We start from the raw sequence: 16,183 nt of genomic DNA on the forward strand, positions 1-16,183 counted from the left end.
GATTCTGAAGAAACTGGGTTTTTAGAGATTTTAAATTCTGCTGGGTTTCATCAGTTGGAATTTGGACACTTGTTTCTATAGCCTTTTACTGGTTATACTGGTTCAGGCTCAGTACTAGTCCTGCCTGTCTGAGTTGAGAGAATTGGTCTCACCATCAGCAGAGACGAACTGTCCCACGGCGGATGACACTCCTCCACTTCCCTCCACGAACTGGACCTCCGATACTATGATGTTGTCCTCTAGAACCGAGCCGCAGCCCGTACACACCGCGCTGCCCCGGGCCTGGTCGACATCGACGTCGGACCCCCCACATGTCCGGCACACCCGGGAGCTCATGGCGGCAGTTAGAGGGTTGGTGCCTGAGGACAAGGAAGGATAAAATCATTTCAGATTATGCCCAACCTTCATGTATTGTGTTCGGAGCAGGAACCATCTGCTCCACCTTCTCACGGTTTTACGTTCAAATTAAACCACATCACCACTCTTCTTTGGACTCGATTTCTCTGAAACAACTGATCCATCACCTTCAAGCCACTCTAGAAAAACACGTGTTTCAAAAGAATTTCCAGAATTTCACCTGTCAAATTTAGTTGCATATAAAATAACATTTCCAGTAAATGCCTCTGCAGTGGTCCAGTGAACTAAAATCACAAAATTTCCACAATCATTGCAAAGGTCATCGTTAAAAACCTATAACCACATTGTTTCAGTGCTGTGAAGATGTTTAAACCCGACTACCAAATCCCGTTACTGTTCAGAAAGTCATTTATGGGATAGAAACAATTTTCTCCAATATCTTTGACAGAAATGATCGTTTTGAGATCGGTCTTAAATTTACATACACCGAAGGGTCCAGGCCTGGTTTTTTTTTTTTTTATTGGTGGGTTTACAACAGCACGCTTAAAAGCATTAGGAACCACTTCATGGGCCATACTGCTATTTATGAGGGCAAGAACTGAAGGTCCAATTGAAGAGAACATCTGTTAAATCTCCTAAAAATATGTGCAGGGATGGTATCACAGAGAGAACCTGAAGGTTTCATTTGGTCAACTACTTTGTTGAAAAATGAAGGTGAAACCGGGTCAAGCTGATTAAAGACGGCTGAGCAGGGAACCAAGGTAGATGGGTCATGTCCAGACGATGGGATTGATGACCTTGTGGACTGAACTTTGTCAAAGAAATGAAAGTTATTACAAATATCAGAGTCCTTCAGATTTGTGGATTCAGGAGCATTTAAAATCACATTGATGGTTTTAAACAGTACAGTATAGCTTCAAATTATGACAATTTGAGAAAAAATATTAGTTTATCTTGCCCTTAGGTGTGAATGAGTGTGTGTGTGGTTGTTTGTCGTGTGTCTGTGTTGCCCTGCGATGGACTGGCGACTTGTCCATGGTGTACCCTGCCTCTCGCCCGTAGACTGCTGGAGATAGACACCAGCTCCCCCGTGACCCACTATGGAAGAAGCGGTAAAGAAGATGAATGAATGAATTAGTTTTTCTCAAATTTACAAGTACTCTGGTAATCCATCTCCTACTCCATCCACCCACCACGCAGGAACACCAATAGGATAATGGCAATTATATCTGCCTCAAATATTTTTACAATGGTTCTCTTATTGCAAACAGGGACAGGTTTCAAAGACCCAGGAAAGACAACTCGTCAGAGAATTTTCTTAAGATCCCAGAACTACTGCCAAGACTCAAAGGAATGACTGGTGAACGTCAGGACTTACAGTCTCACAAAAGACAATCCCTTAAGCTCTGCACAGGAATGGACTGCAAGGTTGTGGAGGAAGTAAAACTCACTTTCAGCAGAAGGGACACATTCAAGCCAGCCTGAAGTATGTTAGAGATAACCTGGAGATAGATCCTGCATCCTGGAAGCATGCTGTTTGGTCAGATCACAAAAAGAAGTGAGAGGCCAACGACATAAGGGACACCCCCTGTGCAGTAAAACAAAGTGGTGGGAGTATTATGCTGTGGAGATGCTTCAGTGTATCTGGAACTGGACAACGACCTAAAAGATACGTTGCTGCTGGTGGCCTGCACAAAGCCCAAACATGAATCCCATTTAGAAGCTGTGAGGTAACCTGAAGACAAAGGTCCACGTCAGAAGGCCATCAGATCTGAAGGAGCTTTGCCAAAGCAGAATAGGCTGGGATTCCTCAGGGGAGGTGACTGGGAAGGTCAGGATTTTAACCCTGTTTAAATAATGAGAACATCCAGAATAAAAATCTGGAAAAACGTTTCCTGACTTAAACAACAACAGGAAAATACTTTAAAACAAGGAGATTCCCAAAGGGAGGATAATAATTGACTCCCCAACTGGACCATCCTGATCCGCCAAATAAAAGTTCCTATATAGGACGTTCACTTGATCGGTTCTGTTCTAACGTGAATAGAATCATCTGTTGGGTTTAACAATTCAGAAAACATAAACTTCCTGTCAGGAAATCCTACAGTTTCATTCGAATCGAGCCGAACCTTCAGAAGACTCTTCCTGTAATAAAATCACACATTCTAAGTAGGAGTCCCTAACGGAGACGCGAACCCACAACCGATTCGGCCGGAGGACTAGTCAGTAACCTCTGGACCACCGACATACGGCAGACTCACCGAGTAAAGTACCAAAACTATGCAGCTAGAACCAACAGATGCCGACCCGAACTCTTGTTGCTGGGCTTCATGTTCGTCCCATCGCAACCTTAACCAGTCTCTAAATAATGACCAATTATTGATCCTGGTTCTGGTCTCTGCTAGGCTTCCTCTACTGGCGCCTAAATGTGACGTCACATCTGAGCCAATGCGTAACCAGAATCATTTCTACGTCACTTATAGCGCCGCCGTCAGCACTGTTCTGTGCAGCTGGGGCGAGATTCGGTTGTATCCGAGCTACGGTACCGAATCCTCTCCTTCCCGCTCTCTTAGGAACCGGCTTAATGGTTCGACGGCTAGTGATGACGTCACGTGCTCAGGCGGGAATTTGTCAATATTCTGAGGGCTTCACAAGCAAACAGTGCTTGAACAAGGGCAGAACCTGAACTGGTTCAGTGGAGATCCGAAGCCGGTATCGCAGAGATGAGCTGGGATCACCTGCAGCTCAAACCGCAGATCATCTCCGCCGTACAGAGAGGTACCAGCTGCTCCACCAGACTCCAGTCTCCGAACCCAGACTTTAACTGTTCCTCCCCCAGAGAGGAAGTATGGAAGAAAAACCACAGCTTCCCTCTCAGATCTTTAATCCAGACCCAGTAATGTCCTACTGTGACGTCGGCTTTGTTTAATAACCTAAATAAAATTATTTTTCTGATAATCTGCTGTCCTGGATAAACATAACAAGAGACTACAACTGATAGCTTTGGCACCGGTTCGGCCGTGCCATCACTAACCAGCACCAATGTGTAGATCTTTGGTTGTGTTGTTGCTATAGTAACATGATTTCTCCCCCACCAGCTCAGCTGAAGTCTGTTAGGGAGATTCTGTGCGTGTCTGGGCCGGACCTCCAGAAAAGGACCGGTTTGTCCAGATCTGATGTTCAGGAGCTGCTCCATGCTGCTGCCACTGCCTCGAGGACTCATCAGCCAGTCACGGGTCAGATGATCTGATTGGATTAGACGCTGTGATGTCATGCTCAGCTGTAACAGTAACCACTGCATGTAACGTTGATCTGCTGGTGTAACAACAGTGTTTATTTGCTCGTCCAGCTCTTCAGCTCCAGCGAGGAGAATGTCACAGGTTAGAATCAGGCCTCCGACTCGGTACGGGCTGCCCAGTTCTGGACCAGCTGCTGAGGGGCGGTCTGCCAGTGGGGGGCGTCACTGAGCTGTCAGGAGAGAGCGGAGCAGGGAAGACCCAGCTTGGACTCCAGCTGTGCCTGTCAGTGCAATATCCAGTAGAGCATAGAGGCCTGAGCTCAGGTCAGTAAACGCACCACGAATAAACAGTGTCAGTGAATGCATTGTCAACGTAAATATAAATGAATGACTTAAATAAAAAATGAAGAAATGATAAACCTAATCATATGACATTTTTCATCCAGGAGCGTTGTACGTCTGCACTGAGGATCCATTTCCCATCAAGCGCCTGCAGCAGTTGATCTCAGAACAATCTGTCCTGCGCTCTGATGTCCCTCGATCCCTGATCAGTGGCCTCCAGTTCAGTGACCACATCTATATTGAACACACAGCCAACCTGGTGTGTTTTGCCCTCTGACCTAAGATCAGATAACACCTGTCATCTCCTCACCAGGCTCACAGGTGTGTTCGTCTTCAGGACTCTCTGCAGGTGTGTCTGTTGCGCCGTGCACCCCTCCTGTTGGCTCGGGGTCTGGTCCGGCTCATCGTGATTGACTCAGTGGCGGCTCTTTTCAGGTGTGAGTTCCAGCCAGATGATTGGCTAGAGAGAAACAAACAGCTGCTCACCTTTTCCTCCATGTTGCACAACCTCAGCCAGGAGTTCACTACACCCATACTCTGCATCAACCAGGTAATTAACCCCTGTCCTGAATACCTACACAGAGCTGCCCTGAGTCATACTGCACCTGTCCTCAGTCAGACACACACCTGTCCTCAGTCAGACACACACCTGTCCTCAGTCAGACACACACCTGTCCTCAGTCAGACACACACCTGTTCTCAGTCAGACACACACCTGTCCTCAGTCAGACACACACCTGTCCTCAGTCAGACACACACCTGTCCTCAGTCAGACACACACCTGTCCTCAGTCAGACATACACCTGTCCTCAGTCAGACACACACCTGTCCTCAGTCAGACACACACCTGTCCTCAGTCAGACACACACCTGTCCTCAGTCAGACACACACCTGTCCTCAGTCAGACACACACCTGTCCTCAGTCAGACACACACCTGTCCTCAGTCAGACACACACCTGTCCTCAGTCAGACACACACCTGTCCTCAGTCAGACACACACCTGTCCTCAGTCAGACACACACCTGTCCTCAGTCAGACACACACCTGTCCCCTGTACACACTGATCTGTCCTCAGTAGAACGATGTTGCACTTGGTCACAGGTCAATAATTATGTGCCTGACATTTTATTATTTAATGAATCTGTTTTTAGGTCACAGATGTTTTCAACCAATCAGCCAACAGTTTGAGGTAAGACATGTTTTTATGTTCTTTATGTAGTCGGCTCCTCTCTGTCTAGAAATATGTTTTGGTTTTATTAGAATAAACCATCAAAGATAACCTTTTTAAAGATGAATTGTGGAACTGATGCAGCCTTGTTTTGGTGTCTCAGCTCTCCGTCCTCCTCAGTGTGTCCTGCGCTGGGTTTGGCCTGGGCCAATCAGGTCATGGTTCGACTGATGATGCGACGTCTCCAAGGGAAGGTTTTCCTCGGCGACCAAAGCAGCGCCCTGCGCAGGTTGGAGGTGGTGTTTGCTCCTCACCTGGCCCGCAACAGTCGAGACATCGGTGTTTGGAGGGAGGGGCTTCGTGCTGTTCTGGACCCTGACTGACTGTAGACCGTTTTAGGGAGTCCATTCAGACCAACACAGATTAGAGCGGTGAACTTTGTGTCTTTGGTATCTTTAATTTGTCGCCTCTGAAGAGACTTAACTTGAATCTTAGGCTAAAAACCCATTTTTCTAATGTTAAAGTTCTGCTCTAGATTCTAGTTGGTTTAACCTTAAAAATCAGATGTGGATTGATGGTGGTCATAATAACGTGTGTGTGATACTTCTACTCTGTAGTTGTGACACTATAGTTCTTACCCCAGAGGTGTTATTCTTGGTATCGGCACTCTGGTTTGATTCTGTCCTGTTCTGAACCACTCCTTTGTTCCTGATTTCTTTTGGACCTGGATTTAAATCAGCGGAGGAGAGCTCCTGCAGTGACTGAAGATATTTCAGTTTGTAACTCTGTGTTGGGTGGGAACTGATGCAGAGAGCTGCTGCTTCAAACTACCTGTGGTGATGGAGAAGATGTTTGAGCAGAGACAGATTAATGTTCTGTATCATGAAAGTAAAACCATTAAAACTGATATGTCCATCGCACAGTAAACACAGAAACTCAGCGGGAAGACTCCTGTGAGCATTATTCATGAGAAAGCTTTTCCACGGTCATGAATCAGCTGTCAGTTTGTCAGGGTTCTTGTCAAAGTTCATCAGTAGAGACCACGAGAGTGGTGGTCAGGGAATGTCGACATCCCATCTCTCAGGGTCCAGACTGATGATCTTTACCCAGAGATCTGATTCTCCCATCTCGACAGGAACCTGGTCAAACATCAGGAAAATGAATGAGACACTGATGGTTGAAATAATGTTGCTGTTGTCAGACAGCTTTTTACAGAGTAAATCAGAGAGCAGAGATCTGCGGTTCTCCACCAGAACCAACCTCCATCAGTGATCTGGAGAGGTCAGCATGTTCTCAGAACCAGCATCGATGATCCAGTCTGAAATGCAGGTCTAGGTTCTCAGAACCAGCTCAGAGCATCAGTGATGTAGTCAGACCTGCTGGTTAGTAATTGTAGAGAACTATCCAGCCTCTCCACCTTCACCTCCACCAACTAGAAGTACACATGATGATGCGTTCACTGACCCAGGAAGGTCAGGCCTCAGATCCTCTTCAACAGTTTGATATATTTATGGTTTGACCCTATCTCGCTTGGACTCGGTGTTTGAAGGAGAAATTCAATAATTAATAAAAAAGTTAATTAATTCCAGTAACTCCAACACTGAGTGAATCACATTTTTTAGATTAATTCAATTCAGTTTATTTATATATCGCCAATTCACAACACATGTCGTCTCAAGGTTCTTCACAACAGTCAGGTTCATACATTCCAATTAATCGTAACCATTGAACAGTTCAGTCAGATTCAGTTATTTATTCAAATTGGATAAAAAGTTTTTCTATCTAAGGAAACCCAGCAGATTGCATCCAGTCAGTGACTTGCAGCATTCACTCCTCCTGGATGAGCATGTAGAGACAGTGGACAGTCACTGGTGTTGACTTTGCAGCAATCCCTCATACTGAGCATGCATGTAGCGACAGTGGAGAGGAAAAACTCCCTTTTAACAGGAAGAAACCTCCACCAGAACCAGGCTCAGTGTGAGCGGCCATCTGCCACGACCGACTGGGGGTTTGAGAGAACAGAGCAGAGACACAAAGAGAACAAAGAAGCACTGATCCAGGAGTACTTTCTATGGGAAGGAAAAGTAAATGTTAATGGATGTAGCTCCTTTAGTCGTTTCATCTAGAAAGAAAGAACAGATAAACTCTGAGCCAGTTTTCAAGGTTAGAGTCTGAAAGAGAGAACATAGAGTTAGTTACAGTAGAAGCTCAGTCAGTAACCATGTCTAGGAGAGAGAAAGGGTTAAACACTGAAAGACAGGGTCATGTGGATCATCTGTAGAAGGTGAGCATTAAGTTGTTGCCAGCAGAAGCTCGGACAATGCCCCTCTCCAGAAAGGTGTTACAGGTAGACACAGAGTCAGGCCAGGTGTAGCTTCTAGGAAGAGAAAATTCCAAACAGAAGGTTGTTTTCAAGCCTTTATTTCTGTTAATTATGATGATTTTCTGCTAATATCCAAAGAAAACACCACATATAACATTAGAATATTACATCAGACTAATAAAAACATTTGAATGTAGAAATGTGGGTTTAATGAAAAGTATGTTTAATACCTGCTAAAAGGTTATTTTTAATCTGAGCCTCATCAGAACAGAGAATCTAATTTACTGAATATGGTTGAGTGGACTCATTGCATAGAGTCCACCCTGTCTCAGCTCATCTGCTTAGCTGTGTTTCTGTCCTAGATGAAGCCACTAAAGGAGCTGTGACTGGCTTAACTCTACGTTTCCCTAGTTTGAAATCTGTAGAACCCGTATTTGACCAGGATTAAACTGAAATGTAAGTTATTGAACTTGAATCTGCCTGTATGATTTTATTGATCTGATTATATGTTTCTGTGTAAAAATTAGTTCTGTCTTGTGGCTTAAGATGAAATTAGTTGTGAATTAGTTCCATATAGAATAAGTGGACCCTAGTGACTCCAGATACAGATCATTTTGATTTTCTTTGATTGTTTTTTGTCAGAAGCTTAAAATGCCCATTCATTAATTTTCAGTTTATTTATATATTGCCAGTTTTCAGCAAATAAGATGGATGATTTTAAATCATAGTTCTGTTGTGTCTCAGCTGAAGCCTTCGAGCTGGATTTATTTAGGGCTTCCTGATAAATTACAATAATCCAGCTTTGAAGTAATAAATGCATGGACCAGTGTTCCTGCTCTATTCTGGGGCAGAACATTTCTACTTCATTTGGTTCTGAATGCAGCAGCCAGCAGGTACAGCAGCACTGCGCATGCGCATTGTCAACACAGCAAAGTTATCAATTGACTAAAGAAAGAGCGCTTCTATATTTCAAATTAAAAGCTTAAATTATGCGCAACAGCTGGAGACCCAAACCTGGTCCTCAGGGCCTCATCTGATAATGGTTTGGTCCCTCAGCAGACATATCACTGATGTGAACTAATGTTTCAGGATAGACTGCTGTACGGTGGCCTAGAGGTGTCAGGTCAAATACAAAAGCCACAACGGAAGTCATTCAACAGCAGTATTATCTAGTGTCATTATTTTCTTGTTATACACTGTGTACTCTGCCATTTTACCAACGATGAGTAAGCGAAAGCAGAAAGTGGGATGAGGGAAACTTACTGTAAATCTTAAGCATAAGGTTCGGGAAACTGGATTTTCTGTTTCAAAAACCGAGAACAGATGGCGTTAACCTATAGATATGTTACTGCACTGCAGTCAGAAATACGCGGTCTCTCTTATGGGTTAGGGTTACTAATGGTTAGTGATGGTTAGGGTTACTAATGCTCAACCAGTACATGCTTTTGTCCCACTTTCAGAATTTTATTTCTCCAAAACCGTGAGAGGTGACAACACAATCTCTTCAAATTATAGTAAAGGGTCATCTATACTATAACCACAATTAAAAGCAACAAAAGCATATACTGGTTGAGCATTAGTAGATACTTTGACCCGTTATTTCTCCAAAAATGTACAGTGAAATTATTAAATTTGTTTTTTTTTTTTGTACATAAAACATTTATGTGAAAGTTGTAAAAATGTCATATAAATGTTGTGAAGGTTACTTTCCTGTTTTCCTCTTATTTTCTCAACCGTCGCCAGGATCTGGTCCTGTGCTTTTGTATTTGTGTTGCGGCTTTTGTATTTGACCTGACACCTCTGGGCCACCGTACTGCTGTGGGCTGAAGCAGTTTTTAATTTTATTTACATCGCTCATTTTCAACAGACACCCGCTTTAACGTTGTCTGATGGTATTTCTGGGGTTTAAACTGACAGACTGTATGTTCTGACAACTGGTGGATCAAGACGTCTCCAGACTGTTAATCTAGAGCAGGGATCTGCAAACCTTTACACCCTAAAGAGGCATTTTCCCCCAAGTTAAGATAAATAAGACTCGTTTAAAGCTGCTAACGTTACATGACCTTTTAAAAATAGACAGCTTAATGTCGTTGATAAATATCTATTGTAGGAAATATGCTGTCATTTAAAAAGAAAAATATATATATATTTTTTAGTTTTAAAATTAAGAAAAACATAAAGCTTTTGCAAAAACAAATTGGATCTTCTATGGGGTGTTGATAGTTGTGAAAAATAATGTAAAAATAAGAAAAATAAATTTTTTTAGAAAAACAAAACCTGCATTTATTATTAGGTTTAAATAAAATGTTGGTTTTTTTTAAATCATTTTTCGTTAGTAAGAGCCATTCTGAAAGCTCCACAGAGCCGCTGGTTGAAGACTCCTGTTCTGGAGCTTTTTACTTTGAAAGAAAGGTCTTAGATGCGCCCCCGTTACTTCCGGTAGCGTCGGGACCCGAGCTTGTTGGTGATGCGCAGCGCGTGAATTTTCACAACCGAGAGATCAAAAGGCGCCGCCAAGCTGCAGGTGAGTTGTTTGTTTGTTTGTTTGTTTGTTTGTTTGTTTGTCGACAGGCTGCGGCTCCAGGGCCTCATCAGTTATTGATCAGATCTAACAGTGACGTCATCTTTCTGTCCGGATTCACTGCTGCTGATCAGTAAATAAAATCCACATAAACTGGTCGCTACCGACACAAACAACCAGTCTAGTAATTTAATACTAAAATTTAAACACAAACAAGCGACGTCATGACAGATGGAGGGCGTGTCCCTGCTGACCGGATGTTCAGCGAAGATGATGTTTTTTGATGAAGATGGTCGATCAGCACCAAGCCAGGTAAAGCCCGGAGGGAAAGTTGCTGTGTTGCTGAGGTTTTCATGTTTTTGTCCCAGAAGATTCTGATCGGGTCCAGTTCAAACTAAACCAAAACCAGCTCCACAGACCAAAACAAATACCCTGATCTGCTTGGATCACCAGCTCATAGATTCGATCAGTCTAGATCTCAGCCTGGGTCGCTGTCTGGATCACAGACTAGGTCGCCAGACACTTTGACTTATCTGTTATTGACCCTCAGCTCCAATAAAGGGTTTTACAGAATGCTTCACCTGTCCCCATGGTAACTGATACCTGTTCCTTGTCTCTGTAGCCATGGTAACTGACACCTGGTGAGCTCCAGAAGAGTGTATATAGCTGCTACAGCTCGTTGACGTCTCTATAATTATTTTGGTAGTGATGCACTGAAACTGTGATTCATTTAATTCATTGATCATTTGATCTGATTGGCTGTGAGTCTGATTCATTTTGGATGTGTGTGCTGAAGATGGATTTTGTTTCTGTCACATTTTCTGTGTCTAACTGTTGGAGTAAACCAGGTTTTTAGGTCAGCTGATTGGATGAATTTGCTTGTTGGTTTTATTCAGTGAGCAACGGTCTGCCAAGTCGGATTCTCAATCTATGTCATAGACCCTAATTCTGTCTTATCTCGTGTTTAACACCAACTCCCCTGTGTTTTTATTGTTTCAGTAGCTTCTTCTAATTATCAGGCTTTGATGGTGTTGAAGACACTTCCTGTGGCAGAAACTTTAGTTTGGGATCTCCTATGATCATAGTTTTAATTTGTGTTCTGTTTGTTCTTCCTGTTTCAGAGTAGACCATGACTCTCTTCATCCTCCTCCCACTGGCCAGCCTCTTCCTCACCCTCCTGATGAGTCCAGCAGGCTCTCAAATCATCAGTCCTGCAGTGGAAGACCTCATGAACAGGAACGCAGACTTTGGAGCCCGGCTTTACCGGGCTGTCGCCAGCCGCACCGATGACAATGTCTTTCTGTCTCCATTCGCTGTTTCCACGGGAATGTTAGCTTTAGTGAGTGGTACCAGCGGTCCAACCCAGAATGAACTGCTGCAGGGACTCACTCTGACTGGATTGGACCCCCAGACAATGCCAGGTAGGCTGGGACTCTCAACAGGAGCTGGTGATCCTGAAAAGGATGTCATTTATCTCTTTAAATGGGTTTTAGACCTAAACTGCTTCTCTTCTGTTTCCAGATCTGTTTCATACTCTGAGGAACATGGTTCTTCAAACAAGTCCATCCACGAACTTTCAGCAGGGCATGGCGGTCTTCCCAGATCAGAGTTTCCAGGTGCCTGTATCCTACCAGGATCTGGTTCAGATGAAATTTGGGGGAAAGGCTCAGAGTCTTTCGTATACAACCCCAGCTGATGCCATCGACACCATCAACCGCTGGGTCCAGGATCAGTCCAGATCCCAGATTCAGGATGTGCTGACCACCCTAGACCGCCAAACCCAGCTGCTGGTTGTCTCTGCTGCTTCCTACCAAAGTGAGTAAAACCAAGACCTGATACAGTATCCTCCAACACAAAGATCATTGTTCTGGAAAAGTCAGAAGGAATGCTCAACCTCCTGGTGGCTGTTACTGTTTGTATTAAATAAAGTTCTGTTGTGTGTTTCAGTCCGCTTCAGTCCTCCCTTTAACGCCACGTTCACTCAGAACGAGCGATTCTACGTGGACAGGTACCACGTGGTCATGGTTCCCATGATGTTCCGGGCTGATAAGTACTTCCTGGCGTACGACCGCTCTGTGAAGGCGGGCGTGCTGAAGCTGCCAATGGCAGACGGAGCAGCCATGCTGGTGGTGCTTCCAGATGAAGATGTTGATGTGACAGCTGTGGAGGAGGACGTGACATCGGAGAAGATCCAAGCCTGGATTCGTCAGCTGAAAAAGACGTGAGGACCATCATTCCTCATAACCTTCGTCTTCATCTCTTTTCTGTTCTTGTTATGGATTCTGACCTTTTTATGTAAATAGGAAACTGGAGGTGCAGCTTCCTGTCTTCCTGCTGGAGCGATCCTACTCTCTGAAAGACGTTCTTCAGACTTTGCACATCACTCAGGTGTTTCAGGATGACGCTGACCTCAGAAACATGGGCGGAGCTACAGGAGCCAATCTCAATCAGGTAAGAGAAGAAGCTCTGCAGAAAGTAAACGTGAAGAAGAGATGTGATTCTCAGGAGCACTTATGGCGTTTTTCCACCAAAGAACTTTTGCTCTTAAACCGGTTAGGTTTATGTGCCTTTGAACTTTGGTGCTTTGTTGAGCACAGTCACCCATTTCTACCAGCTTTGCAAACCAAGCATGAGTCATCACCAGTGGGCGTTACACAGCGCGAGAGGCGGGGCAAAAAGACATCTGTATCATCTCGTCCCGTTCTGTAGCATCTCGTCTCGTTCTGTAGCGTCTCGTCCCGTTCTGTAGCATCTCGTCTCGTTCTGTAGCATCTCGTCTCGTTCTGTAGCATCTCGTCTCGTTCTGTAGCGTCTCGTCTCGTTCTGTAGCATCTCGTCTCGTTCTGTAGCGTCTCGTCTCGTTCTGTAGCATCTCGTCCCGTTCTGTAGCATCTCGTCCCGTTCTGTAGCATCTCGTCTCGTTCTGTAGCATCTAGTCTCGTTCTGTAGCATCTCGTCTCGTTCTGTAGCATCTCGTCTCGTTCTGTAGCATCTCGTCTCGTTCTGTAGCATCTCGTCTCGTTCTGTAGCATCTCGTCTCGTTCTGTAGCATCTCGTCTCGTTCTGTAGCATCTCGTCTCCTTCTGTAGCATCTCGTCCCGTTCTGTAGCATCTCGTCCCGTTCTGTAGCATCTCGTCTCGTTCTGTAGCATCTCGTCTCGTTCTGTAGCATCTCGTCTCGTTCTGTAGCATCTCGTCTCGTTCTGTAGCATCTCGTCTCGTTCTGTAGCATCTCGTCTCGTTCTGTAGCGTCTCGTCTCCTTCTGTAGCATCTCGTCCCGTTCTGTAGCATCTCGTCCCGTTCTGTAGCATCTCATCTCGTTCTGTAGCGTCTCGTCTCGTTCTGTAGCATCTCGTCCCGTTCTGTAGCATCTCGTCTCGTTCTGTAGCGTCTCGTCTCCTTCTGTAGCATCTCGTCCCGTTCTGTAGCATCTCGTCCCGTTCTGTAGCATCTCATCTCGTTCTGTAGCGTCTCGTCTCGTTCTGTAGCATCTCGTCCCGTTCTGTAGCATCTCGTCTCGTTCTGTAGCATCTCGTCTCGTTCTGTAGCATCTCGTCTCGTTCTGTAGCATCTCGTCTCGTTCTGTAGCATCTCGTCTCGTTCTGTAGCATCTCGTCTCCTTCTGTAGCATCTCGTCCCGTTCTGTAGCATCTCGTCCCGTTCTGTAGCATCTCATCTCGTTCTGTAGCATCTCGTCTCGTTCTGTAGCATCTCGTCTCGTTCTGTAGCATCTCGTCCCGTTCTGTAGCATCTCGACCCGTTCTGTAGCATCTCATCTCGTTCTGTAGCATCTCGTCTCGTTCTGTAGCATCTCGTCTCGTTCTGTAGCATCTCGTCTCGTTCTGTAGCATCTCGTCCCGTTCTGTAGCATCTCGTCTCGTTCTGTAGCATCTCGTCCCGTTCTGTAGCATCTCGTCTCGTTCTGTAGCATCTAGTCTCGTTCTGTAGCATCTCGTCCCGTTCTGTAGCATCTCGTCTCGTTCTGTAGCATCTCGTCTCCTTCTGTAGCATCTCGTCCCGTTCTGTAGCATCTCGTCCCGTTCTGTAGCATCTCGTCTCCTTCTGTAGCATCTCGTCCCGTTCTGTAGCATCTAGTCTCGTTCTGTAGCATCTCGTCTCCTTCTGTAGCATCTCGTCCCGTTCTGTAGCATCTAGTCTCGTTCTGTAGCATCTAGTCTCGTTCTGTAGCATCTCGTCCCGTTCTGTAGCATCTAGTCTCGTTCTGTAGCATCTCGTCTTTTTCTGTAGCATCTCGTCTCGTTCTGTAGCATCTCGTCTCGTTCTGTAGCATCTAGTCTCGTTCTGTAGCATCTCGTCTTTTTCTGTAGCATCTCGTCTCGTTCTGTAGCATCTCGTCTCGTTCTGTAGCATCTCGTCTCCTTCTGTAGCATCTCGTCCCGTTCTGTAGCATCTCGTCCCGTTCTGTAGCATCTCGTCCCGTTCTGTAGCATCTCGACCCGTTCTGTAACATCTCGACCCGTTCTGTAGCATCTAGTCTCGTTCTGTAGCATCTCGTCCCGTTCTGTAGCATCTCGACCCGTTCTGTAGCATCTCGTCTCGTTCTGTAGCATCTCGTCTCGTTCTGTAGCATCTCGACCCGTTCTGTAGCATCTCGACCCGTTCTGTAAGATCCTGTGTTGTTCTGTAACAGTATTGTTCTGTAAAGCCTCATCCTGTGTTTTAAGCTAACGTTCTGAGCTGTACAGTGTTGTTCTGTTGTTTTTTTTTTCAGGTTACCTGTAACTAATTAAGTTGCTGAATTCTTTTGTAATTTATTTCTCAAAAAAACTTGATTTGTTTGTTGACCTCCATGTTTTGTTTAATCCTCAGGTTTATCACGTATCTGCCATCGTCGTGGATGAGAGTGGTGATGATGACAGCTCAGGAGGTGGTTTCACCGTGTTCTCCTCACCTCCGCCACGGCTCACCTTCAACAGACCCTTCATCTTCATCATCTACCAGCAGTCCACCAGCAGTCTCCTCTTCATGGGCCGAGTCACGAACCCCACACAGAAATGATGCGCCTCACAGATCCTGCCCTCCTTGTTACTCTCCCCAACCAGTCGCATCACCACACCTTTAGAAGCAGTTTCTAGGGTTGCTTCCTGTCTGTAGTGTTAAACATGAGGGCGGAGACCCTTCAATGGGCCGCAGGAGACATGTGAGGGGTCAAGATAAAAAAAAAACAGATCCAGAACCCTAAATCCTGCTTGGTGTTTGGCAGCGTTACTCTGATAATAACAAAATCATCGTGTTCGTTATATAATAGTATTGCACTTTATGTTCGCGCGGAATTAATACTGTCCATTAGCATCTTGTTTGCATCATATTTATTTTATACTATTATCCTGCATGATGTTAATAACTGCGAGTTACTGACTGTTCCTGTCCTGTTATCATATTATCCTGCATGTTGGTGGGTATGTTAGCATCATCTTATTGGCCTCCTCTGAAACGTAGATGTTCCCTCAGGAGCTGGGAAGAATGTATCTTCACCAACTCTGAGCTTGTTTTGGATCTCTGTGATATTTCTGCTCTGCAGGACTCGTTCAGCACACAATGTTTTACTTCATATGTTTGTTTTCTCTGTGACATTAAAGGCCGTGTTCTTCGCCATCATAAACTAACGCTAGTTTGGAATAAAACTATAAGCAGCTCTGATACCTGGAGTCTTTAAATCTGACACTTTGTTCTCTTCCTTTATTTCGTTTCAATGTAAAGCCTGACGCTCAAATATTTAACGGTTTTAGATTTTAATCTAGATTTTCTAGACTAGCCAGCTGACTGTAAATGTTATTAAGTTAAAGCCCAAATTATTCATCCTCCTGGCAGATTTAGGTTTCAAGTTATTTTCATTCAACCTAGACAGGAGTCTCTCAGAAGCCAAGAAAACGACATAAAAGGAGGATCAAGCAGTAATATTTTTTCTTTTTTTATTTTATTTAAAAATGTATTAAAATGGCTTGGTAAATTATTGACCACTGTGTCAGGGATCAGTGAAAAAGCCTTTATTGGCATCACAGAAATCAACCCCTTCCACTAACAGCTGAACAGCTTTCTGCATGTTTCCTCTAGTATTCTGATCTTTGAGTCTTTGAGGTTGGAAGGCTTCTTTGCAATCACCCTAATTTTTAGCTCCACAGATTCTCTGGCTGAACTGCTCCAGATGATTAGCGTTCCTTCCAGTCAGAAGAAACTCGCTGGTCACATTAATTTAAACCGAAATCTGCTG

At 44.6% G+C, this 16,183-nt stretch overlaps 3 protein-coding genes across 5 annotated transcripts in view; 2 read left to right on the forward strand and 1 right to left on the reverse strand.

Moving 5' to 3' along the window:
* The window catches only part of brf1b (BRF1 RNA polymerase III transcription initiation factor subunit b), a 28,958-nt gene extending 26,186 nt beyond the window's left edge, over positions 1-2,772 (reverse strand). Inside the window, exons 1-3 of one of the 2 annotated variants that reach the window (XM_047387042.1) lie at positions 2,619-2,770; positions 1,809-2,203; positions 153-359 (exon numbers count right to left, since the gene is read on the reverse strand). In XM_047387042.1, the coding sequence (XP_047242998.1) occupies positions 153-336 (184 nt within the window). In that variant the 5' untranslated portion in view covers positions 337-359; positions 1,809-2,203; positions 2,619-2,770. Of the gene's footprint in view, positions 1-152; positions 360-1,808; positions 2,204-2,618 lie in introns of both variants that reach the window. The other variant, XM_047387041.1, reaches the window with a different exon arrangement.
* Positions 2,773-2,867: 95 nt separating this feature from the next.
* xrcc3 (X-ray repair complementing defective repair in Chinese hamster cells 3) lies at positions 2,868-5,547 on the forward strand. Of its 2 annotated transcripts, XM_047387049.1 has the most exons (8): positions 2,868-3,135; positions 3,456-3,593; positions 3,707-3,919; positions 4,042-4,156; positions 4,251-4,286; positions 4,373-4,487; positions 5,090-5,127; positions 5,270-5,547. In XM_047387049.1, the coding sequence occupies exons 1-8, from the start codon at positions 3,081-3,083 to the stop codon at positions 5,487-5,489; spliced, it is 930 nt and encodes a 309-aa protein (XP_047243005.1). In that variant the 5' UTR covers positions 2,868-3,080; the 3' UTR covers positions 5,490-5,547. The 2 variants fall into 2 exon arrangements, with proteins under 2 accessions (XP_047243005.1, XP_047243004.1); XM_047387048.1 differs by having other exon boundaries at positions 4,042-4,196; positions 4,275-4,487.
* Positions 5,548-9,796: 4,249 nt separating this feature from the next.
* On the forward strand, positions 9,797-15,634 carry serpina10a (serpin peptidase inhibitor, clade A (alpha-1 antiproteinase, antitrypsin), member 10a). Its single transcript, XM_047388120.1, has 6 exons — positions 9,797-9,953; positions 11,072-11,371; positions 11,472-11,765; positions 11,898-12,171; positions 12,254-12,401; positions 14,782-15,634. Exons 2-6 carry the CDS (start codon positions 11,080-11,082, stop codon positions 14,968-14,970), a joined length of 1,197 nt encoding a protein of 398 aa, XP_047244076.1. The 5' UTR covers positions 9,797-9,953; positions 11,072-11,079; the 3' UTR covers positions 14,971-15,634.
* The last annotated feature ends 549 nt before the right edge of the window (positions 15,635-16,183 follow it).

The sequence above is a fragment of the Girardinichthys multiradiatus genome, chromosome 15 (assembly GCF_021462225.1).
Source record: "Girardinichthys multiradiatus isolate DD_20200921_A chromosome 15, DD_fGirMul_XY1, whole genome shotgun sequence".
NCBI lineage: Eukaryota > Metazoa > Chordata > Actinopteri > Cyprinodontiformes > Goodeidae > Girardinichthys > Girardinichthys multiradiatus.